At 49.3% G+C, this 22,741-nt stretch overlaps 2 protein-coding genes across 8 annotated transcripts; both read left to right on the top strand.

Moving 5' to 3' along the window:
* The first annotated feature begins 3,897 nt into the window (after window positions 1–3,897).
* Window positions 3,898–15,376, top strand: ATOSB (atos homolog B). Of its 7 annotated transcripts, XM_031449955.2 has the most exons (10): window positions 8,500–8,787; window positions 11,105–11,225; window positions 11,310–11,453; window positions 11,697–12,665; window positions 12,821–12,879; window positions 13,070–13,175; window positions 13,299–13,457; window positions 13,693–13,761; window positions 13,844–14,019; window positions 14,142–15,376. In XM_031449955.2, exons 4-10 carry the CDS (start codon window positions 11,772–11,774, stop codon window positions 14,293–14,295), a joined length of 1,617 nt encoding a protein of 538 aa, XP_031305815.2. In that variant the 5' UTR covers window positions 8,500–8,787; window positions 11,105–11,225; window positions 11,310–11,453; window positions 11,697–11,771; the 3' UTR covers window positions 14,296–15,376. The 7 variants fall into 7 exon arrangements, with proteins under 7 accessions (XP_010993931.3, XP_064346368.1, XP_010993928.3 ...); XM_010995629.3 differs by lacking the exons at window positions 8,500–8,787; window positions 11,105–11,225 and adding an exon at window positions 3,898–3,989; XM_064490298.1 differs by lacking the exons at window positions 8,500–8,787; window positions 11,105–11,225 and adding an exon at window positions 4,334–4,446 and having other exon boundaries at window positions 11,310–11,434.
* A 676-nt stretch (window positions 15,377–16,052) lies between these two features.
* On the top strand, window positions 16,053–19,555 carry STOML2 (stomatin like 2). Its single transcript, XM_010995636.2, has 10 exons — window positions 16,053–16,446; window positions 16,672–16,809; window positions 17,258–17,357; window positions 17,477–17,535; window positions 17,627–17,728; window positions 17,874–18,008; window positions 18,165–18,309; window positions 18,432–18,511; window positions 18,742–18,870; window positions 19,275–19,555. Exons 1-10 carry the CDS (start codon window positions 16,402–16,404, stop codon window positions 19,410–19,412), a joined length of 1,071 nt encoding a protein of 356 aa, XP_010993938.2. The 5' UTR covers window positions 16,053–16,401; the 3' UTR covers window positions 19,413–19,555.
* The last annotated feature ends 3,186 nt before the right edge of the window (window positions 19,556–22,741 follow it).

The raw sequence follows: 22,741 nt of genomic DNA, 5'->3' as shown, positions 1-22,741 counted from the left end.
CTTTCATTGAATAAAAGAATATTAACATTATTTGTAATAGCAAAAAACTACAAACAATCTAAATGTTCTGTCTGCAGATATAATGCAATCCTAATGAAAATCCTAGAAGGTAGGAGTGTGTGTGTTTTGTGTGTGTATGAAAATTAGCAAGCTGATCCTAAAATTTATATGGAAATGGAATGGGCCAAGAATAGTCAATATAATCGTAAAATCTTAAAGTTGGAGAATATGCACTACTAGATATCAAGACTTATTACAAAATTACAATAAAGACAGTGAGATAATGGGGCAAGGATGGACAAATAAATTCATAGAACAGAGGGTCCAGAAACAGACCACATATTATGAATACTTGTTTTATGTAAAAAGGGATACTCAGAGAAGTAGGGGAAAGGATGGTTTTGTTATAAAAATCATCTAAAACTTGGAAATGCATCAAAGAAAAGACAGCAGAGGCAGTCAAAGATGAATTATCCGGGCAACATACTTTTGCTTTATTCATTATCTATTACTGATCAAAGGTTAAAACTCTGAAGTCACACATTAACCTATAGATTTTTGTCTGGTAATACTGCAAAAGATTTCTGATTAATAGAAAAGATTATGGTGTTATTGTCCTGTAGACATTAACCACTTTTATATCTTATTAACAATCTTATTCTAGCATTATTTTTTCAAATGCCTATAAATGCCTGTGACAGTTAATTATATGTGTCAACTTAACTGGGCCGAATATTTGGTTGAAAATTTATTTTGAGTATGTCCATAAGGATGTTTCTGGATGAATATTTGAAAAGGTAGACTGAATAAAGCAGGCTGCTTTTCCAATGTGGGTGGGCCTCGTCTAATCAGTTGAAGCTCTGAACAGAGCAAAAGGACTGAATAAGAGAATTTCTATTTCACTGACTCTCTTTGAGCTGGGACATTGGTTTTCTTTCCTGCTTTTCAGTGAGCTCAAACTGAAACACCAGCTCTTCCTGGGTCTTGAGCCTACTGGCATTCAGACTGGAGCTATACTCTCAGCTCTCTTGGTTCTCAGGTCTTTGGACTGGGCCTAGAACTGCACCATCAGCTTTCCTGAGTCTCTAACTTGCCACCTACCGATTTTGGGACTTGTCAGCCTCTGTAATCTGGTGAGCCAATTCCTTAAAATCTCTTTCTCTTTCTCTTTCTCTCTCTACGTATGTGTGTGTATGTGTGTGTGTATATATATGCACATGCTTTATCTGTTTATTCCCTTATTAATCAGTTAGATAAATGTTTGACATGTGTTCATTCTATATTCTTGTAAGAACCTTGCTTTTAGCTTTTTGGAAATTATACTATGACAGTTTTTTTTCAACAAAAGGTGCTAGATCAATTGGATAACCATAATGAGGGGAAAAAATTGAATCTTTTTTTCTTCTTTTTTGGGGGGAGTAATTAGGTTTTTATTTATTTATTTTTAATGGAGGTACTGGGGATTGAACCCAGGACCTTATGCATGCTAGGCATGCATGCTACCACTGAGCTATACCCTCCCCCCAAAAATGAATCTTGACATCTACCTCTCACCACACACAAAATCTATTCCAGATGACTAAAAAAGGTAAAATAATACAGCTTCTAGACAATAACATAAGAGAATATATTCATTACCCTGGGGTAGGCAAAGACTTCTTAAGCAGGGCATAAAATGCATTAACCATAAACAAAAAGATACACTGGACTGATCAAAGTTAAGAACTTCTGTTCATTGAAAGAGACCACTAAGAGGATAAAAAAGCAAGGTACAGAATGAGAAAGTATATTTGCAATAGATACCTCTAACAAAGGAATCATATCCAGAATATACAAAGAGCTCCTATAAACAGAAAAAAAGACAACCAAATGGAAAAATAGGCCAAGGACTTGATCAGGCAAGTCACAAAAGAAGATAATCAGTAGACATATGAAAAGGTGGCCAACTTTACTAGGTATCAGGGAAATGCCAATGAAAGCCATAATGAGATATCATTACATATACACTAGAATAGCTGAAATTAAAAAGACAGCATCAGGTGTTGACACGGATGTGGAAAAACTAGACCTCTGACATATTGTTGGGAATGTGAATTGCTATAATCTCTTTGGAAAAATATTGGCAGTATCTACTAAAGCTGATCATAAACATGCCCTATGATTCAGCAATGCGACTCCTATGTATAAACACAACAGAAAAACATGTACATCAATCAATAAATTTATTCTTAAAAATGCTGAGGAAAAATAAATACCAGTTTAGGACAGTCCTTTTTTCCTGTGTTGGAGAAGTATGAAGAACAAGGGAGAAACAGGGCTGGGATTAGGAAGGAGTAGATTAAAGTTCAACTTTACCTGAAATACTAATTTCCTTAAAAGATAATCTGAAGCATATGTGGTAAAATATTAACATTTGATAAAGCTATGTGAGAAGAATGTGGGTTTGTTATAGTATTCTTTATTATTCTCTGAATGCTTAAAATATTTCATAAAGAAATTTTTATAAATATTTTATTTATTTATTTACTGTTGCGGGGGAGGAAATTAGGTCTATTTATTTATTTTTAGAGGAGGTACTGGGGATTGAACCCAGGACCTTGTGCATGCTAAGCATACACTCTAACACTTGAGCTACACCCTCCCTGCTGAAATTTTTTAAATCTTGCAGAAGAATAAAGACTCAGAGAATGTTTAGGAGCCATTGACTTAAAAAAGAAAAGCTTGTAATAAGAAAATACAGTATAATGCCAATATTGTATATGTAAACATACCATGTATATACATGCATACATGGATATAATGTAATGAAACTGGCACTTTATCTCTGGGGTCTTCCTCCCCCAAATGCATAATCTTGGTATAATCATGAGAAAAACACCAGACAAATTCCAACCAAAAGACATAATACAAAATACCCTTACCAGTACTCTGTAAAACCGTCAACGTCATCAAAAATAAGGAAGTCTGAGAAACTGACACAGCCAAGGGGATCTGTGACATGACAACTAAATATAATATGCTACCCTGTAGTCTTCAGTAAAGCAGCTTAAGTTATTCACAGAGAGAAAGTCACAGAGACCTGAAGAATCTGAGACTTTCAGAGAAATTCAACTGGTCCGACCCATCATACAGCCATTTATGTCGCCGGCTCCACAGAGAAGCCCACAAGGCCCTGGGTTCAGAGCCACTCAGTTCTTCAAGGGCCCTGTGCTGCCATCTACCGGATAGCTGGAAAACGTCGACCTCCTCTGCTGTATCTCGGGAACTCGTGGGGCTGGGAGAAGTTACTTGGAGAGAAGACTGGAGCGCTAATTAAATTACGGAACACGTGTCGCTGTCACATACTTCACTCTAGACTTGTACAAAGCAAAGGCTCTACTTTTCTGTGGCTATTGCAGGCTCTTCCAACTCCGTATTAACTCTTACACTCATAAAATTCACAGACTTCCTCGCTCATCTACCTCCACATGCACCGATCTGACTCTTACTGCCAGTCTCCCAGAACTCAGACTCAGCTGCATAACGTAGGATGCTGAAGCTGCTCACCCTCACAGACTTGAGACCTCGCCAAGCAGATTCTCCCATCTTTACATAGCCCTGAGATTCCTTGCACTATTCGGTAAACCCCACATACATCACCCATTAGGGCAAGTATGCGTGCTGACGCAGAGGGCTTCACTGAAAGATTCAAGTTTCGCAGGCAGCTCATGACAGAGTGAAAGCCTGGGAGGGCATAGTCAGGCTCAGTGCCCTCGGGCTTGCGCTTTGGTCCCGGCTCTGGCTCCCCGACTCCGGCCCGATCCGGTTAGCCTAGGCCGCGCACTACAAGCCTAGGCCCCGCCCTTCTAGACCTGTCATCACAGAAGCCGCACGTGGCCAGGGTGGGACCTCGGGCGACCTACAGCCATCACTCTGTCTCCTCCGCCATCCATTGGGGCCGCCGCCGCCAATCAGAGCCAGCGGTTCCGGGCTGGAGCGCGAGCTCCGGGGTGAGGCGTGCAGAGAAGGGGCGGAGGGAGGAGAGGCTTTGAGATGGGAGGGGGTTAGCGGTGGAAAGGGGCCTGGCACGAGTTCTGCCAGGCTGGAATCCGAGGGGTTGGATTTTAGTGAAAGGCAGAGAGACCAAAAGGGGGCGGCGACCAGGGGTGGGGCGAGGGACAAGGAGAGGTTCAATGGGGAGACTCCGAGAGGGAGATAAGGGGCGGAGCCAGGGAGGGGTGGGACACTGATTACAGGGGAGGAGCCGGAGGAATTAAAGAAACTAGGAAAGGGGACGAGCCCGGGGAAGGTGGGAGGTGGGACAAGGGGGAGGGTGGGTCCGGGCATTGTGGGGTGGGGCTCGGACCAAAGGGGCGAGGTTTGCAGGCCGAGGCTGCAGCCAGGGCTGCTCTGTAACTGCCCCAGTCCACTACCTCCCCAGGTGCAACGGGACTCACGGAACTACAGGTGTGGGGCGGGGTGCGCGTGGAAGAAGGGACGAGGACGGGGGTGCGCTTGGGCAGACATGAGGAGGTAGGGAGCATGTTAGGGAAGGAGAGGATCTGGAGAAATGTTGGGGCAGTGGAGTAAGACACAGAGTTGGGGGAGGAGTTGGAGGCCCAATGTGTGGGCAATAAGGTGCATTCGCCAGTAGTCCTTGTGAAGGAGGAGCGGGAGTGCGTTGTGAGGGTGGGAAGTACCGTGAGGGGCTGAGGTCTCTATCTGGAGGGTTGGAGACGATACTTGAGGGGGGAGGGGATCTGAAGGCTCTTCGGTCGGGGTTGGGGGTGTTGTGTGATGGAGAAGGGCTGGTGGTCCAGAGTGTGGGAAGGGCAGAAGGACTGTGTAGAGGAAGAAGGGATGGGGCTGCGGGCACTGTGTGAGGGGAAGGGGTTGTAGGCCCCAGATGAGGAGGGAAGAACCCCTAGTGCTTTGAGAAAGTCTGGGGGCATTGTAGAGATTCCAGGAAGATGTTTGTGTACTGTGTTTTAGGAAAGAGAGAGATGGAATTAGTGGGATGAAGAAGCCAGTTTGTAGTGTTCCTGGCTCCTCAGCTCATAACTCCACTCTCAGGCCTGAGCACTCCAGGCCCCACTTGCCACTAGGGCTTATGTGACTATCTCACTCAGCTTCAGATCTGTCTGGCTGAGACTGGGTTTTTACCCACTAGCTGGTGACCCTGGGGACCCTTCCCCCATTCGGTTCCTGTTAACCCCCCACTCTAGTTCCTGTTCCTTCTAGAAGACTACCTTGGTCCCTGTCTTCCCCCCCCCAACCCCCCTTTGCCCTGCCCTTATGCTCTGGGTGTGCTCATTTCCCACTTCCTTCCTCGCCCTGGGGCCTGGCCTGGTCCTTGCCTGTCTAGGAGCTGTGCCCTGCCTCAGACTTTGTACTCAATGACCAGGGACCTAAGTAACCTGCAGCAAGGCCCAGACCCCGCCTGCCCTCACTACTACCAAGGTCTCTCCCAACAGCTCCGCCAAGTGACCGGTAGCCACATTTTTACCACTTGCCCCATACTAATTTCCCCACACATTTCCTTCTCTTTGTTGGGGAACCCTAAGACCCTCAAAAATTCTGGGCTTCTGTGGGAGAGGGAAATGGTGAGACTGGTAAGACATACTAAGAGTCTTTGATGCAAGTCGTGAGAGGTGGGCTACTATTGTAGGCTGAATTTAGGAAGGGATGTGAAATTCCAGCCTCTGCTGGGGAAAGAAGAACAAATGGCTCCCTACATTCCTCGCTTGGAAGCTGTTAGAACTGAGACTAGGACCTAGTTCTCTTGGGGGCTTCTGTGTTTCCCTAAAGGGACCTGATATAATACCAGAGTTCTTTTTGCCCCTGGGCTGGCTGGGAGTGGGTGAGAAATCTCTGCTTTCCACACAGTGGCTGAATGAGTGTGACAGTGTTGCTGAAAGGGGCCCCAAGCCTGCCTCCTCTGGCTGAGAGACTGGCTGGAGCGGGAGGGGGTGCTGGGGCCAGACAAAGCCATGGGGTAGGGTGGGGTAAAGGAGGGCAGGCCGAAGCCTTTTGAGGAGGAGCTGATTGCTATGGCAACACAGCTCCCCAGACTGTCTCTCAGAGAGGCGGGCCTAGGGCAGACTCACTGCAGTTTCCTCAGGACTGAGGCATTTGTGTGAGTGGGTGGGGCATGAAGAGAAAGGGCATCAGTCTGCTGTGCTGAGGCTGGAGTATAGCCTTTCTGCTTTGGTACAAGCAGCAGGGCATTCAGACACTTAGACCCATCCTCTGAAAATGGATACGAGTGAACAATAGCCATTAGACTTATAGCAGTATAAGGTCAGAGTTGTAGATGCCCTTAATGGTTATCAGTTATACAAACTCCTCATTTTACAGATTTGGAAATTAACAACCAAAGACACAAGTCTCACAGTGAAAGAGCAGGCATTAGAACCCAGGTGTCCTGATTGCTGTTCACTCAGCCCAGGGCTCATTGTTTCTTTCAGCCAGTGTTTATTGAGCACCTATTATATGTCAGGCATTGATGTTGACTTTGGGAATACCAGCATGAACAAAGCAGACAAACTGCTACTCTCATGGTGCTTCCATTCTCATAGGTAGAGAAAGAAATGGTGTATGTGTGTGTGTGTGTGAGAGAGAGAGAGAGAGAGAGAGAGGAAGAAGAGGGGGGGAGGAGGGGCAAGAAGGAGAAGTGTCAGCTGGTGATAACTGCTATGAAAAAAAATAAAGCAGGGTAAGAATTTAGGGCAGCTAAGGTAAAGCCTCTTGATTGTACCATGCAGCTTTCCCAAGGCATACTGAAGCCTAGAACATCTTTGATCCTTCCCTCTGAACTATTGCGCCATGACCTTTCCAGATAACTAAAGCCTGGGCCTATGATAGAGGTGGTTAGATAGAATAAGGTGGGGCCAGCAAGGGATTATTTCTTCCCTACAGTGTTCTATGTTTAACTGACTTCCCAGTAAGCTTTTACTAAGGCAAGTAGGCTCTTACATTGGTACTCTGAAATTATGTTCAGGGTGTTGGAAATTTCCTAAATCCTGTTTCTTAGCATTAGGGAACCAGCAAGGAAGTTAGTCTTGCAGTTGCGTTCTTTTTTCAGGGTTTTTCCGCTGGGCAGAGGTGAGGAGAAGGGCACCCAAGGGAACTGTTAGTTGCTTATCCTTCCTAAGTCTAGGGCACAGGGAGGACGTAGGGGAGGAGAACCTCTTTTTACTGTCCAGTGACAACCTCGGGGGCCCTTGGGGCCAACACCACAGGCAAGGTAGCTTGGGCCTTCTGTGGCTTCTGAACTATTAAAGAATGGACTCCCCCTCTTCCGGAGGCACAGCCAGGGAGCCTGCCCTCAGTTTGAGTCCTACCTCTTTTGACACTGGTCTTTCCCTCGTGCTTCCGTGGAAGACTGGGAGAAAAAGCCTCTTAAATTCCAAACTGTCTGACTTTACAAGTGCAGAGGGAAAGATAGACAGGACTGTTTATTTTCTTAACTTGCCCCCAGAGCAGCGCCTCTGAAAAATGCCTTTTAATGTCTAATCCTTGCAAATGTTTCCATTCTGGTCATTAAAAAAATAGGAGAATAAGAATTAAGAATCCTGGCCCTGCTGCCACTTAATTTGGCTGAGTTTGGGCTGGGCCTGGGGCCCAGTAACTCCAGGAGGGTGGGGAGTTTCGAGGGAGCTATGAATCATAGTGAGCTCCGTCACAAGAGTTGGGCACATTTTCCCCCACTGTGGACAGATTCCTGGGTGCTCTGCCTCCTTGAACAGGGGCTTATGAATAGAAAAGAGTACTGGCAGAAAGGGGCTAAGCAGCCTGATCTCAGAATGGACGTTCAAAGGCAAAAAATGATGTCTAGATTCCTGAATTAAAATGTATCCCTATCTCAGGAGCCCTTGGGGCCCCTCTAATAAAGGCAAGAGAACATCAATGTAGAGTAAGAGAAGAAAGAATACTGTTTCTCAATGGAAGGAAATAAGACTCACTTCAGGACTTTTCATCTGCTCTCGCATGAAGGAAGCTTCCTGGGCCTTAACAGCCCTCTGGTCTCGGGAACCTTGATTTGCAAGGCATGGAGAGATGAATGGGAGTTGGGATATTTGGGGTCTGGTGTGGGAAGAGCTGGCTGACTTTGGAGATTGTTGAACTGTGTCTATGAAAGCCCTAGAGCGTCCTATTAACCAGCTTTGGAAGAGGAAGGGCGGGGTGCAAAATGGGAGGCCTATGTCTTTCAAAGGGTTAAATGGCAGATCTGAGAGCTGCTTTGGATTTCGGCAGCAGATGGGTTAAGGAGATAGGTGGGGCTACCCTGGTAGTCCTGCCCCCTTGTGGACCAATGGGCGTGCGCTTCTTGCAGGGGGCGTGCCTCACACTTGAGGTCGTAGGGAGGCTGGCCTCCTTTGGGCCAATGAGCATGGTCGCTGCCCACGGAGGGCCGAGTTTTAGGGGGCGTGGCGGCCGCGGTGGCCGCGGCGGGGGTGTTGGGGCGCTGGGCGGGGCGGGCAGCCCCATCAGCTGGTAGGAAATGGCCTGTGAGTCAGAGGGGCAGTGGAGTCGGCACCGCGGAGCCGGGGCGGCCACGGGGAGGGACAGTTGCGGGGAGGGGCGCGGCAGCGGCTTGGGGGCTGCGGGCGCCAGGGCCCGCTAGTGTTGCACACGAAGCTGAACAGAGAAGAGCCTAACAGAGCAGGGCTCAGTCTGAGCCACCCTTTGTCTGGGTTGGGGGCCCTTGGTGGGGAGAACCGGGCATTCGAGGGGAGGGACCGGGACGGGACGGGACGGAAGGGCCCGGAGCAGAGGCCGCGGCGGCAGAGCCAATTTGGGAACGGGGTGAGTTTGTGCTAGGGGGAAATAGCAAATCTCCGAAGCTCCAATAGGGAATGGGGCCTGTCCCAGGCTGTGGGGAGGAGAGGGGTGAGAAAAGACTTGGGAGGCTAAGCAGGGAGTTGGGGCGGGGGGTTCGTTCAGAACAAGGAGTCCTGGAGCCCGGGTGCTGGGGTGAGTCTGCTGGGCTCATTTTGGAGGAGGTGTTAAGATTTGTTTCCTCTCCACGGAGGGTGGAGGGCTCTGGGCCAGAGGTAAGAGGTTGGTGAGAAAGCAGTGGTTGACCTTCCTACCCACAGTGGTGGTCCCCCTAGCTTGTGTGGACGGATGTAGAGATAAAATGTAGAGCAGCTGGCAGCAGTTCTCTCTGAAGGGGGTGAGGGTGGAAAGCACATGGAGAGGAATTCTCCTTCCTGCACCCTTCTTGATCAGGGTAGAAATGGATACCTTTTATACTAAAGGGAAGGGGAGAGTGAGCCTGGGAGCTCAACACCCACCTACCCCACCTCCCAGGCCTAGCAGGTGTCTGAGGGTATTGACCCCATGGTATTCTGGGACTTGTTGTTTTTGCTGGCCTTGCTGCCTTGGCATGTTGGGAGCTGTAGTCCTTGCCAGCCACAGCCTGATACAGTTGTTTGACACCAGCCACCCACCCCCTGCACAGAGAATAAGGTTTTGCCTACCCTGCCCCTCCCTCTCCCCACCAAGTCCTGCCCCATGAGTCAGCTTGAAGCCATGGTCTAGAGCCAGACCGGCTGGGTGGCAGAGAACTGAGTCTTAAAGCTTCTCATTGACCCAGCAGGAACTGAGAGGGCTCGGGGGTAATAAGCAGATGCCAGGCATGCTGGGGTCAAGCCCCATATCATGTCATCACCTGGCTTCCTCAGAGCAAGGACTCAAGAGGCCAACTGGGATGACCTGGAGGTGGGAGTGCTAAGGAAGAGACCCTTCCTCAATCTGTATGATGTAGGTAGAGGAAAGGAGGAAAGAGATGAGTACAGGTTGTACCCTCTGACAATGCTGCCATTGGCATTCTGCCCTTTTCAGACACCCCACCCACCAAAGGGAACCAGAATTTTCTTAGGGCTTCCAGTTCTAATGAGAACTTGGTGAAATAGGATAGTGTAGGGTGCAATGATGGGAACTTGATGTAAGGGAGCTTTTTGGTCCCTGGGTGCAAATCTCCCCTTTCTCCCTGCCTCCGACCCCACCTCTGTTGTTGCTGATTCTCCTTATACAATTAATCTCTCTGCTTCTCTCACTCTGGGAGTTTTTCTTTGCACTGTCAGGACTGCTGCCCAGATCTCTAGGGCTTGCATTCTACTTTTTTTCAGTCCTGTTTTATGCAAGGAGCGAGGCACAAATCTATCTTCAAGAACCCTGTGGTCAATTGGAGATGTTTTACCCACAGAAGCAAGCAAAACTGCCACAGGGTTACAGGAGATAATGACATTGCCACAGGTGAAGATTCAGAGGAGACAGAGATATCTGTGGTCTGGGGTGGCAAGAACAGGCTTTCTGGAGGGGATAGCATTTGGCCTAGCCAAGGGTAGGACTTGGATAGGCATTCAGGGGGAATTCCTAGAAGGGGAAAGGGTTTTGTGGATAGCAGGCAGCACAGGCTACTGACCAAAGGAGAAGCTTGATCTTGGGGACAGTATTTCCTCTCACGATGAAAAATGGCCTTCAGTTTGACATCCCTCACCCAATATGGGCTCCTGAGGGTGGACAAATCAGTGAAGACCATCTTGTCCCTTGGCAGAAAAGCAGTGGTTTGGGGTTTTGGGTGTTCGATACGTTGGAGACGAGTGAGAAGTACTCCAGCTGTCTGACTGTCTCTGCCTTATCTCTAGTTTGCAGGGCCTAGGGGGTGGGGTAGGCCCTGGAAAGTGCCTTTTAGCTGTGCTTCCTCTCCCACCCCACCCCCCAGACTTGTTTTGGTTAGATTTGTTGCTTCCTGTTAAAGGGACAGACTGCTGGGGGCAATTGGGGGTTTAATGCTGAAGGGCCCACTTTGAGCTGACCTGAGGTTTGTACCTCTAAGGAGCACTGATGGGGGTTAAGTTTCTGCAAAACCTTTGCCCTTAAGGTTCTGAGGTGGCACTTGTCCCTTTGCAGATAGGTATATGGGAGGGAGTTGTGCAACTCAGTGGCCTTGACTAGGAAAGCTGAATTCTTGCTTTGGCCACCTCTCAGCTGGCATGATCTCTTGGACCATGAGGTATCTCATCCCCCTTCCCATTCAAGGCAGAAGTTCCCCAGCTGGTGGCCCTGACAAATAGTCATCCTGCCTCAACTTACTTCTCACTTCCTTATTACAAAGAGCTAAGACCTGCCTCTCTGTGACTCCTTGGGTGGCCCAGTTCTGCCCTCTGGACCCTGGATCCCAAGACTGCCCTTTCTGTTTCTGAAGAGCTTCTTATGCCAGAGGAGGATGTCCTGGGGTATGCTCTGTTAGCCCACAATTGGAGAGGCGCCTTATCACTGGCTCCAGAGATCCTGGCTTATGTCTGTTTTTCTCTCCTCAGGGTCCAGCTGAGCCCAGGAGCTGCACGGAATGGTGGCAGTCACCTTGCCAGTGCAGCAGGCATGGACCAGACTGCAAGCTAGGAGAACAAGGCATCAGTCAGGAAGCGGCAACACACAGCTAGGCGTAAGGCCTCTTCATGGGGGTGAGTGCCAGGGAGAGGGAGGGAGAGCCGGTCCAATTAGAAACCTGAGCTAACCATGTCACGTTCTCAGAAGTTCTGGGAGAGGCCTCTAGGTTCCATTAATCCATCTGGGGATTTGGATACCTTCAACCCAGGAGTCCTCCAAGGTCACCTCTTCAGTCCAGGGGAGGATCTGAAATTCAGCTGGGAGGGAGAAGATTCACTGATTGCTCTGACCATCTTTTCTTCTCTTCTCTTGTACAGATGTCCCCAGGTCCCCCAGCCCAGGCCCAGCATAAAGGCTGTGTGGGGGGGCCCCCCTGACCCAAGGGGGGCTTCATGCGCCACGTGCAGGCCGAGCTGTCTCCATCCTCAGAGCCAGAGGCTGGCCCTTCGCAGCCTGCAGTCAGGCAGGGGGCCCTCCAGGGTGGCCTGCTCATGGGCTACAGCCCAGCAGGGGGGGCGTCATCCCCCGGGGTCTACCAGGTATCCATCTTTTCCCCTCCTGCTGGTGCCTCTGAGCTTCACAGGGCCCTGAAACGGCCAGCCCCGCCTACCGAGGGTCCCCGGGAGCTGAAGAGAGGCCCTGGGCTGGGGGCCAGAGAGGGATTACCCCCTGAAGAACCATCTACTGTGGGACTATTGGGCCCAGAGGGACTGGGGCTGGGATTGGGTGTGGCCAGCCAACATTTCTGCCATCATGGCCTCTGTGTTGTGGAACAGGGAGGTAGTTCCACCTCACCTTGGACTTCAGGAACCTGGAGCCCTCCCTGGCCCCCATCAAATGCTTCCTGCAATACTTTGCACACCAGAGACTGGGTTTCCCCAGATCCAGTGGGACAGGGGTCCCTGGGAGAGTCCCCAGGGCCAGCCCATCCGGGCCAGCTGCACACACTTGACACTGATTTGCACAGTCTTGCACAAATAGGGGATCAGAGCCCAGTGGCTGGGGTGGGCAACGGGGGCAGCCCCTGGCCTAGGGAGTCCCTTGGCACTGCCAATGGGCACAGCCCCGAGCACACACCCCCTGGCCCTGGACCTCCAGGCCCCTGCCCCACCAAGCGAAGGCTGCTTCCTGCTGGAGAAGCCCTGCATGTCAGCTCTGAGGATGAGGGGCCAGCCCCTCGGAGGCGCCGGGGAGCCCTGGGCCACCCTCCTGCTGCCAACAATTCTGATGCCAAAGCCACACCCTTCTGGAACCACCTGCTGCCTGGGCCCAGGGAGCCTGTACTGGTAAGCCAGGAGGGATGATCTGCTCTTAAGTGGATGTGTGTGTGGGGAAAGGTTATGGGCTATGGGGATGTTCCTATAAGAGCTTGTGATGAGCCCCTGCTCCAAACATACCTGGCCTCTACCCAATCTCTTTCCTTAACCTTTCCTCTCCACAGGACCCAAGAGACTGCAGTCCCATGGGACGGAGGCTGAAAGGTGCCCGTCGCCTGAAGCTGTAAGTGACCAGCTTCTCTCTCTGCCCTGTGCCTGAAAATGGGACAGAAGTCTGTAATCCTCTTTCCAATCCCACTGTAGGGGACCTCAGGGAAGGAGGCCTGGGTAGTATCAAATAGTGGAGCCCAAGGACGTGAGCAAGCATCCCAGATACCTGAAGCCAACCCACTATGTATTCCTTCCCTTACCAGGAGCTCCCTTCGAAGCCTCCGGAAGGGTCCAGGCCTGCTGAGCCCCCCCAGTGCCTCCCCTGTTCCTACTCCCACTGTCAGCCGTACCCTGTTGGGCAACTTTGAGGTAGTTTCCCTTGGATTCCTTCATTGAGGGGTTTTGTGGGAAGGGATGGTGGAGTGTCACCTGGATGGATAAAGAAAATAGCTAGCATCTTTCTCATAATGTGTTTTCCCACCTCAACCCCAGGAATCATTGCTGCGAGGACGTTTTGCACCATCTGGCCACATTGAGGGCTTCACGGCAGAGATTGGAGCTAGTGGATCCTACTGCCCTCAGCATGTCACGCTGCCTGTCACTGTCACCTTCTTTGATGTTTCTGAGCAAAATGCCCCGGCCCCCTTCCTGGTATGACCTGACCTCAACCCAAAGTTAGCTTATGAGGAGGATGAGGGTTGGGGCAGGAGGTATTCTTCAGATGTTCTTATCTAAAGAGTGATGTCAGGAGAATGTCAGGGCCAGGTGGGGAGAACTCTAGTATGGGGCAGGGGCTGGGTCCCAGAGTGAGAGATTGTAGTGATGCATGAGTATTCAAGGAATCTCCCAGACTCTATCTTGGCTGATGGCTCCATGGCCTTCCCAGGGTGTCGTGGACCTGAACCCCCTGGGGAGGAAGGGTTACAGCGTGCCCAAGGTGGGCACCATCCAAGTGGTGAGTTTTCCCTGAGGGGGAGTGGGAGTGGGGAGAGGAAAACATCCCCTAGACCCTACCAACCTTGCTTGTCCTGCCCCAGACCTTATTTAACCCCAACCAGACTGTGGTGAAGATGTTCCTCGTGACCTTTGACTTCTCGGACATGCCTGCTGCCCACATGACCTTTCTGCGCCATCGCCTCTTTTTGGTGCCTGTGGGTGAGGAGGGAAATGCTAGCCCCACCCGCCGCCTCCTCTGCTACTTGTTGCACCTCAGGTGAGGACAGGGGCCCAGGGCAGCTGGAGAGGAGGCCCAGGTACCTTTCTCTGACCAGGATTTCTCCTTGCTTCTCTACTGTCTGATTTCTCACTTTGGTCACCCTGCCTGTTCTCCCCCAGGTTCCGGAGCTCCCGCTCAGGCCGGTTAAGCCTGCATGGAGACATCCGCCTGCTTTTTTCCCGCCGGAGCCTGGAACTGGACACAGGTCTCCCTTACAAACTGCAGGCTGTGACTGAGGCCCCTCACAATCCACGTTACTCACCTTTGCCCTGACTGTCAGTGCCCTGAACCCATGTGGGTCAAGAACCTGCCCATCCTGCTCCATCCTGAACAGAGCAAACACGTGGAGAAGTGGCGAGAGACCCTTCAAGCTTGAATTAAAGCCCTCGCCATGCTCATGCCCAAATTGATTACTTGGGTGTTTAGAGCTTCTGCTCCGTACCACACCTGACCTACTCTGGGTACTCCACGTGCCTGCCCCCTCCTTTGGATTTCCCAGGCCAGCTGAGGTAGTGGGGAGGACCTGGAGCTACCCTGAGGTTGTCCTAAGTTCCCAGGCAAGTCATGCCAGCGTTGCCTCCCTGTCCTGGGCAGGGGCCACTTATTATTTTATTTATTTTTTAATTTATAATTTATTCAAATTGGATTGCCTTGGTAACCTCCCAAAGCTGATAATTGGCATTGCCCCTCCTCCTTTCCCACTCTCAGATATTGCTCCAACTTCAGGAGTTGAAGACGCTAATATGGTGACTGCAGGAGAACTGCTCTCCCTCAGCTGAGGGCAGAGAACTTATCCCAGGAGGACTGAGTCACTAGCCAAAGACTCAGCTTCCCCTGTCCTTCCGTATTGCTTTTACTTCTTCTACCCTCTGACCCCTCTCTGAAAGCCAACGTGTGTGTGTGTGTGTATGTATGTATGGGTGGGTGGGTGTGAAAGAGCATGCATGCATGTGAGCACACACAGGGGTTAACCACCCCTTATCTAGGACTCCAGCCTCTGGTTGTCCCTCTCCTCCTGCCTGTGTCTCCTTGCTTTGGGGTCCTGACTGAGGAAGGTGTTCGGGGGCAGAGTCAGGGCCAAGGACTGGGGTGCCTCCTCTCACCTGGCCAGACTCTGACCCACCTACCTCAGCTGGGGTAAGGGGCACCCTTCAAACTCAGTCATGTATTTACCAACTACCCCATTCTCCACTTCAGACTCTGACCTAGCCTTAGCCCTGCTGGGGCTGGGCTGAGGGGAACAAGCATTTGCTGAAACTTGAAGAAAAAAAAAAACAGGAAAAAATTGTACCTGGTACTTTTTTTTAGGAAAAACAAAGAAAGAAAGAAAATAAATTCTTGTTTGGAAACTTGAGCTAAGCCTTACTTTTTCTGTTGGGGAGAGCCTGGGAATGGAGATGGAGGGCCTAACTGGAGCTGGGATTCTGCTCTTTCCCCAGAGAAGAGATGTGAGGCCATAAGGTCTTAGGTGAGAGGTGATTCTTTGAGTCTGGTCTTGCTCTTTTCACCTAATAGGGTGGGGTGGTGGCGAGGGTTCAGCCATAAAAGCTGAACTCTGAATGTGGATCTGGATTCTTACATTGGTTCTGTTGTTGATGATTTTAGCTCCTCTGACCCTACGTGCCCTGATATGTAAAATGAGGGTGACTATGTAAGTCTCTTAAAGGATGTGCCAGAGCATCAGAGATGTATGCAGGGTGACATGATCCAGATAAGGCTGACATTGGGGCTGTGTGCTGGACTCTATGCAAGGGGACCTGGCCTGATTGATAGACTCTGGCCAGGAAGAGGTAGAAAAAGCTGTGGTGCCTTGGAAAAAGAGAGGAGGGGGAAATCTCAGCCCAATCACCAATGTTAGGTCCAGTCACCATGGCAACAGGAATGGGGTCAGTCCCCAGTGGGAAGGCTGGGTACAACACAGCAGGACTACAAGAGAATGTCACTATGGCAACCATGGAAACGAGTCAGCTCCAATCCCCTGGTCGCTATGGTGACAGATGGGGGCGATTATACACGCATAAGGGTAAACCGAGTTTCCGGTGCAGGTAAAGAACTCCATGGGAGGCTTTTCTGAACCATTTGCCTGCGGAAAATAGTCTCCATTTGGTCACGGTGTCCGGGTTCTTGGACTTGATCAGTGAGAACCAGAAGAAGATCCAGCCTTGGACCCTCTTTAGAAGGTCTGCGTCTCTCAGGGAGCAACTAAATGCACGCTTCTGTCAAATAACGCTGATTGGCTGAGTGTGGAATGGGGGAAGGGACGGCCAGAAGTACATCCGGGGGAGTGGAAATACAGGAGGAAAAGCTTGGCCCGGGTATCTAGAGGGACCGCTCTGCCCCGCGCCTCGTTGGTTCCGGAGGTCGCTGTGGCCGTGGGAGATGCTGGCGCGCGCGGCGCGGGGGACTGGGGCCCTTTTGCTGAGGGTGAGTGCGAGGCAGCTTTCTCCAAGGGTCCGGTCAGAGATCACCTGGGTGTTCAGCTGGAAAGGAGCGGGATTCTAAGTTTGGGGAGAGAAGTGGGGTCAGAGGTTATGGTACTCACGTGAGTCGAGAACCCTTTTGGGTTTTGGGACATGCCTCCTGGGAGGCGCCGAGAGGGGCGGGGTGCCCGGCCGGCTTGGTCTCTGCTAACCCTCGTCTTCCCTTTAGGACTCCGTGCGGGCTTCTGGCCGCGCTCCACGCCGCGCCTCCTCTGGATTACCCCGAAACACCGTGGTACTGTTTGTGCCGCAGCAGGAGGCCTGGGTGGTGGAGCGAATGGGCCGATTCCATCGGATTCTGGAGCCTGTGAGAACCTCTTCTGCCCACCTCAGGCCACCCTGAATCCCAGTTCCCTAACGCCATGGGGGGATTGGGTGAGACCTCGTTGGGGCCTGCCCTCACTGGCTTCTGACATCCCAGGGAGACCTGGCAGGGCCCTGACCATCATACCCATCTTACCTATTGCCCTAGGATCCCACAGGCCCCATGTTGGGAATCTCTTCTGTTCACCCTGTCAGCTCCACCTGTCTGCATGGAGACAGCTACTCTGCTGGCTCCCATTCCCTTGACTCTTCTCTGCAGTCAGAGGCCGGGCCTCACATTCCTATCCTCTTGGGCTTCCCTACCAATGACACCCCAACTCTTTTACTTTTCTGGGGAGAATCTGTGTTGATTCCTTACCTACTCCAGTCCTAGCTTGGACCCCAATCCTACAGCCCCTATCCTTCTGAGGACACGTGACTCCTCTTCCCAGGGCTTGAACATCCTCATTCCTGTGTTAGACCGCATCCGATATGTGCAGAGTCTCAAGGAAATTGTCATCAACGTGCCTGAGCAGTCGGCTGTGACTCTCGGTGAGGGGTTCAGGGTGATGTGGGTGCTCTGAGGCCGTTAGGATATGGCAGCAGGAGAAAAAGCTGTTTGGGACCTGGAGGCGTAGCCTTACTCCTTTTCTCCTGCTCCTGACCTGCAGACAATGTAACTCTGCAAATTGATGGAGTCCTTTACCTGCGTATCATGGACCCTTACAAGGTATCTGCCCCCTGCTTTATTCAGCTCCTGAGTTGCTATCCTCACTAAAGTCTTGCATCCAGGCTACTTACACTATCCATTCTCCTTTCAGGCAAGCTATGGTGTGGAGGACCCTGAATATGCTGTCACCCAGCTGGCTCAGACAACCATGAGATCAGAACTTGGCAAACTCTCTCTGGACAAAGTCTTCAGGGTATGGGGATCTGAGCCAGAGTTAGGGTTTGAAGACACATACTTGGCACTCTCAGTCCTTTCTGGGGATCAGTCCCAGGACCTTCTCAGCTCAGACCCCTGATAGGTGGGTTGAGGCTAATGAGATTATACCTCTCTTCCTCCAGGAGCGAGAGTCCTTGAACGCTAGCATTGTGGATGCTATCAACCAGGCTGCCGACTGCTGGGGTATCCGCTGCCTCCGTTATGAGATCAAGGATATCCATGTGCCACCTCGGGTGAAAGAGTCCATGCAGATGCAGGTGGGGGCCAGGGAGGGATAGGGAAGAGGACTTCAGGATGCTCCAATTGCATGGGGACCTGGACTTCCTTCCTAGGGATGGGTACAATTGCAGGTCTGTGTAAAAGTTTACTTTTACTCTGGTTTCTCGTTGATGGGGGTGGCTGGGGGTTTCTAGGTGGAGGCAGAGCGGCGGAAACGGGCCACAGTTCTAGAGTCTGAGGGGACCCGAGAGTCGGCCATCAACGTGGCAGAGGGGAAGAAGCAGGCACAGATCCTGGCCTCTGAAGCAGAAAAGGCTGAACAGATAAATCAGGCAGCAGGTCAGCAGAGGGTAGAGGCTGAGGGATGAACAGAGCATGGATGGGTCTTTGAGGGTTGGTGCTGGAACAGGAGCTTTGGGGTACCCTGTCTCATAGGTCAAGTTCTGTCTCTTTTCTTCTAGGAGAGGCCAGTGCAGTTCTGGCCAAGGCCAAGGCTAAAGCTGAAGCTATTCGCATCCTGGCTGCAGCTCTGACACAACATGTGAGAGGCCCCTGGGTGGGAGTCAGGGACAGACATTGACAGTAGAAGAGATTCCCTCATTTACTCTTTGGAGAAATTCCTGTCTTTTTAGTTCCATTGATCCAGATTATATAATCTTGTGTGTTGTGAACTGCGTATCCTCTTTCTGGGAACCTGACTTCTCTCCGCTTCCTTCCCTCCCCTCTCTCTGAATCTGTGATCTCTGATTTTTATCCTCCTTATGGCCACAGAATGGAGATGCAGCAGCCTCACTGACTGTGGCCGAGCAGTACGTCAGCGCGTTCTCTAAACTGGCCAAGGACTCCAACACTGTCCTGCTGCCCTCCAACCCCGGTGATGTCACCAGTATGGTGGCTCAGGTTAGAGTGCCCTGAGGACCTGGCACAGAGCACCAGTGCCAGAGACTGAGACCCTGCCACCACCACCATCAGTTTTACCACAGATGCCTTTAGAGTGCCCTGAGACCTAGACCTCTCTTTGTTCCCTGAAGGAAATACCCTCATTCATCCCTGAAGATAGGGAACCTCTTTTTTTTTTTTCTTTTTTTGCAGATGCTTGTATTAGTATTTTGAGGGTGACCCTGCTCTGGGAGTTTGTAACATTCTTAGACTGACTTCAAGGTTTGTAGGAATAAGGTTTGAGAGAGAGAGGAAAAAGCAAGCTTACTGGCCCCGGCTCCACCTTCTTCCTTTTAGCCATTGATGGGTCGGGCTGCCACTCCTACCATGCATCCTCATGGCTCTCTCTCTGTCCCTCTCCTCAGGCCATGGGTGTGTATGGAGCCCTCACCAAAGCCCCAGTGCCAGGGGCCCAGGACTCAGTCCCCAGCAGGAGCAGCAGGAATGTCCAGGGCACAGATGCAAGTCTTGATGAGGAACTTGATCGAGTTAAGCTGAGTTAATGGAGCCGGGCTTGATCGGGGAGGCTGGGGACAGGGAAGCAGCTCTCCCAGACTCTGGCTCTGGCCTCCCTGCCAAGGTTTTGGTTATTATTTTTTTATTTGAGCTTTAATCATGTAATAAACTCTCCAGTGGCAAACCAAAACTGTCCTCTTTGATTGGGGAAGGAAGTTGGGAGAATCCCCAGTGTTTTCCTTGGATGCCCACTCCCAACCTCCAGTCCTGTCAGGTCTCGGGAACTGATACCTCCATGAAAAAGAATGAGTCTCACGTAAAGTGAAATCATCCTGTCTGTCTTCAGGAGAAGCTGTGGGATACAGTGGAAGGACTAAGCCACATGTCTACTGAACTACCAGCTGTGGAGTGTAGTCCCCTCCTGATAAGTGTGGGGCTGTGAATTGAGCAGGTGTTGGGGTTTTTTTTAATGGGAAAGAGGACTGCCCTGGGAGAGTATGGAGTAGTAATGCAGAATGTTCAAAGGGTCTTTAGAGACTGAGGACACTCATTCGTTCATTCAAAAATATTTAATGATGTCTGCCATGTGCCAAGCTCAGTTCTAGACACAGGTTACAAAAGCAGCCGAAACCCAAATGGTCCCTGCTTTCACAGGGAGCAGGATACGAAGTGGTAAGTGCTGTGGTGGAGGAAAGTTCTGGCTGAGGGATCCTGGAGCAGGGAGCATATCTGTTTGTGAGGAGCAACATTGCCAACTCTGCCACTGGGCTCAGGTTGGAAAAAAATCAATGCGTTCACCAGGCTAACATTTGGGGCTGGAATATGCAAAGGCCCGTGGCTCCAGAGAAGTTGGAACATTCAGAGTTGTTTGCTGTGGCTGAAGGGCAGGGTGCTAGGGGATGTGACTGTATGTCAAGGGCCAAATCATGGGGAGATTGGGTCTTGAAAGAGTTTAGACTTTATCCTGGTTTGGGGGGCAGGGGGCTTTTTTTCTCTTTCCCATGAAGAATTGTAAGATGAAGGTAGTCACATCAGTGTTTTAGATAGAGCTGTCCTGCTGCGATGTGGTCAGTGGGTTTGAAGGAGAGATGGGAGGCTGGAAGACAGATGGCTACCTTAGTGATCCAGAGATGATGGTGAGGCCTGAACTGAGGTAAGGTGCTATGGAATAGAGGTGGAGGAATATTTTGACATATTTCTGAATTAGAATTTGTTCAGTTATTCATTTAATGACCATTTAATAATTATACAGAATCCCAAGTATATACCAGGCATTGAGGATATAGTAAAGAAAACAGTTCCCTACTCTCAGTGAGCTCACATTCTATTTGGAAGGGACATATCATGTATAGTATTTCAGATGCTGATGGGTTATACTATAGAGGAAATTAAGAAAGGAAGGGAGATGGGAAATTTGGGTAGAGGGAGCTGTAACATTAAGTAGAGGGTTCCAGGAAGCCTCACTGATGGGACATTTAGGCTTAGATATGGAGATGAGGGGCAAGCCCATTTGGGCATCTGGGAGTAAAACTGACAGAGGAGACAGAGAATGCAAAGGTCCTGAGGCAGAGCATGGCTGCCTTATAACTAGAAGAGCAAAGGAGCTACAGTGGCTGGAACAGAGTTAAGGAAGCAAAGAACTGGCAGCTGGATGAATCAGAGAAGGAAGTGGGGAGCTAGTGTGTAGATTTGTAGGGCCTTGTAGGGCCACTGCAAGAACTGGCTTTCCTCTGAGATGCGAAACCAATAAGAGGTTTTTTTGTTTTGTTTCTAATAGTATCTTTTCTGAGATATAATTCACATACAATGCAATTCACCTGCTTAAAGTGTAAATTCAATATATTTTTAAAAAATTTATTTATTTTAAAATTTTTGTTTATTTGTTTTTTGAGGGGAGGTAATTAGGTTTATTTATTATTGTTATTTTTTTTAATGGAGGTAGTGGGGATTGAACCCAGGACCTTATGCATGCTAAGCACACACTCTACCACTGAACTATACTCTCCCCCTGTAAGTTCAATATTTGTAGTATATTCAGAATTGTGCAGCTGCCACAATTTAGAACATTTTCATCACTGGTCCCCTGTCCCCACCCTGCCCCCCAAACCCTGTACCCATTTGCAGTCATTCCCCTCTCCCTTCAGCCCTAGACAGCTACTAATTTATTTTCTGTGTCTATAGATTAATATATTAATGTAAATGGAATAGTATAAGATAAATAAAATAATAATATTTTGTGATTGGCTTCTTTCACTTAGCATGTTTTTAAGGTTCATCCGTGTAGTGGCATGTAGCAGTTCTTCATCCTTTTTTTTGAGGGGGTACAAACAATATTCTGTTGTATAGGTGTAGCATATTTTCTTCATCTGTTCGTCAGTGAAGGCCATTTGGGTGGTTTTCACCTTTTGGCTAATAGTAGATCATGCTACTATGAAAGCTGCTGCACCATTTTACAATCCCATCAGCAGTGTATGAAGGTTCACATTTCTTCACACCCATGCCGGTACTTGTTATTTATCTTTTTGATTATAGCCATCCTGATGGGTTTGAAGTGGTATCTCCAGTATTTCCCTGATGGCTAATGATGTTGAACATCTTCTCGTGTGTTTATTGGTCATTTATATATCTTCTTTGGAGAAATGTCTATTCAGATCCTTTGTCCATTTTTAAACTGGATTGTCTTATTATTATTATTATTTATTTTCAATTTTTTTGCCTTTAGGTTTTAAAATTATTTATTTACATATTTATTTATTGGGTAAGCAAAGTTTATTCTAGGAAGAGCAACTCACTGAGAGGTAAAACCATTTTAAACTTTACACATATGTACTGTTCATTGTTTCTAAGAATAGTTTAGAGGTTTAGCATTTTAAACTTACATAGTTATCAAAGGAATAAAGCCAACCACAAAATAAGAATCAACAGAATGCAGTAATCCAATCATAAAGGACAGTCAAATGTGCTTACACATGTTCAAGAAATCTATCATCTAAATTATAAATAATAAATAGTTCATTTGTGTCTTTTTTTTTTTTTTTTAGATTCCACATATAAGTGATATCATATGGCATTTTACTTTATCTTTCTGGCTTTCTTCACTTAGAATGACAATCTCCAGGTCCATCCTTGTTGCTGCTGGTAGATAGACAGACAGATAATCACATCTTTTGCGGGGGGAGTAATTAGGTTTATTTATTATTATTTTTTAGAGGAGGTGTTGGTGATTGAACCCAGGATCTCATGCATGCTAAGCATGTGCTCTCCCCCCATACCACATCTTCATCCAGTCATCTATTGAACATTAGGGTTGTTTCCATGTCTTCGCTATTGTAAATAGTGCTGCTATGAACATTGGGGTGCATGGATTGTCTTTTTA

Source organism: Camelus dromedarius, chromosome 10, assembly GCF_036321535.1.
Source record: "Camelus dromedarius isolate mCamDro1 chromosome 10, mCamDro1.pat, whole genome shotgun sequence".
In the NCBI taxonomy this organism is placed as follows: domain Eukaryota; kingdom Metazoa; phylum Chordata; class Mammalia; order Artiodactyla; family Camelidae; genus Camelus; species Camelus dromedarius.
Note: the sequence above shows the minus strand (reverse complement) of the source record. Positions and strands in the feature narration are given on the sequence as shown.

Excerpts from the sequence above, each read along its gene's own strand:
- ATOSB (XM_010995629.3), top strand. The coding sequence starts at position 11,772 with ATGCGCCACGTGCAGGCCGAGCTGTCTCCATCCTCAGAGCCAGAGGCT. Across the intron at positions 13,176-13,298 it reads CCCTGTTGGGCAACTTTGAG|GAATCATTGCTGCGAGGACG; the intron begins GTAGTTTCCCTT and ends CCTCAACCCCAG. Across the intron at positions 13,458-13,692 it reads ATGCCCCGGCCCCCTTCCTG|GGTGTCGTGGACCTGAACCC; the intron begins GTATGACCTGAC and ends TGGCCTTCCCAG.
- STOML2 (XM_010995636.2), top strand. The coding sequence starts at position 16,402 with ATGCTGGCGCGCGCGGCGCGGGGGACTGGGGCCCTTTTGCTGAGG. Across the intron at positions 16,447-16,671 it reads CTGGGGCCCTTTTGCTGAGG|GACTCCGTGCGGGCTTCTGG; the intron begins GTGAGTGCGAGG and ends TCTTCCCTTTAG. Across the intron at positions 17,729-17,873 it reads CTCTGGACAAAGTCTTCAGG|GAGCGAGAGTCCTTGAACGC; the intron begins GTATGGGGATCT and ends CTCTTCCTCCAG.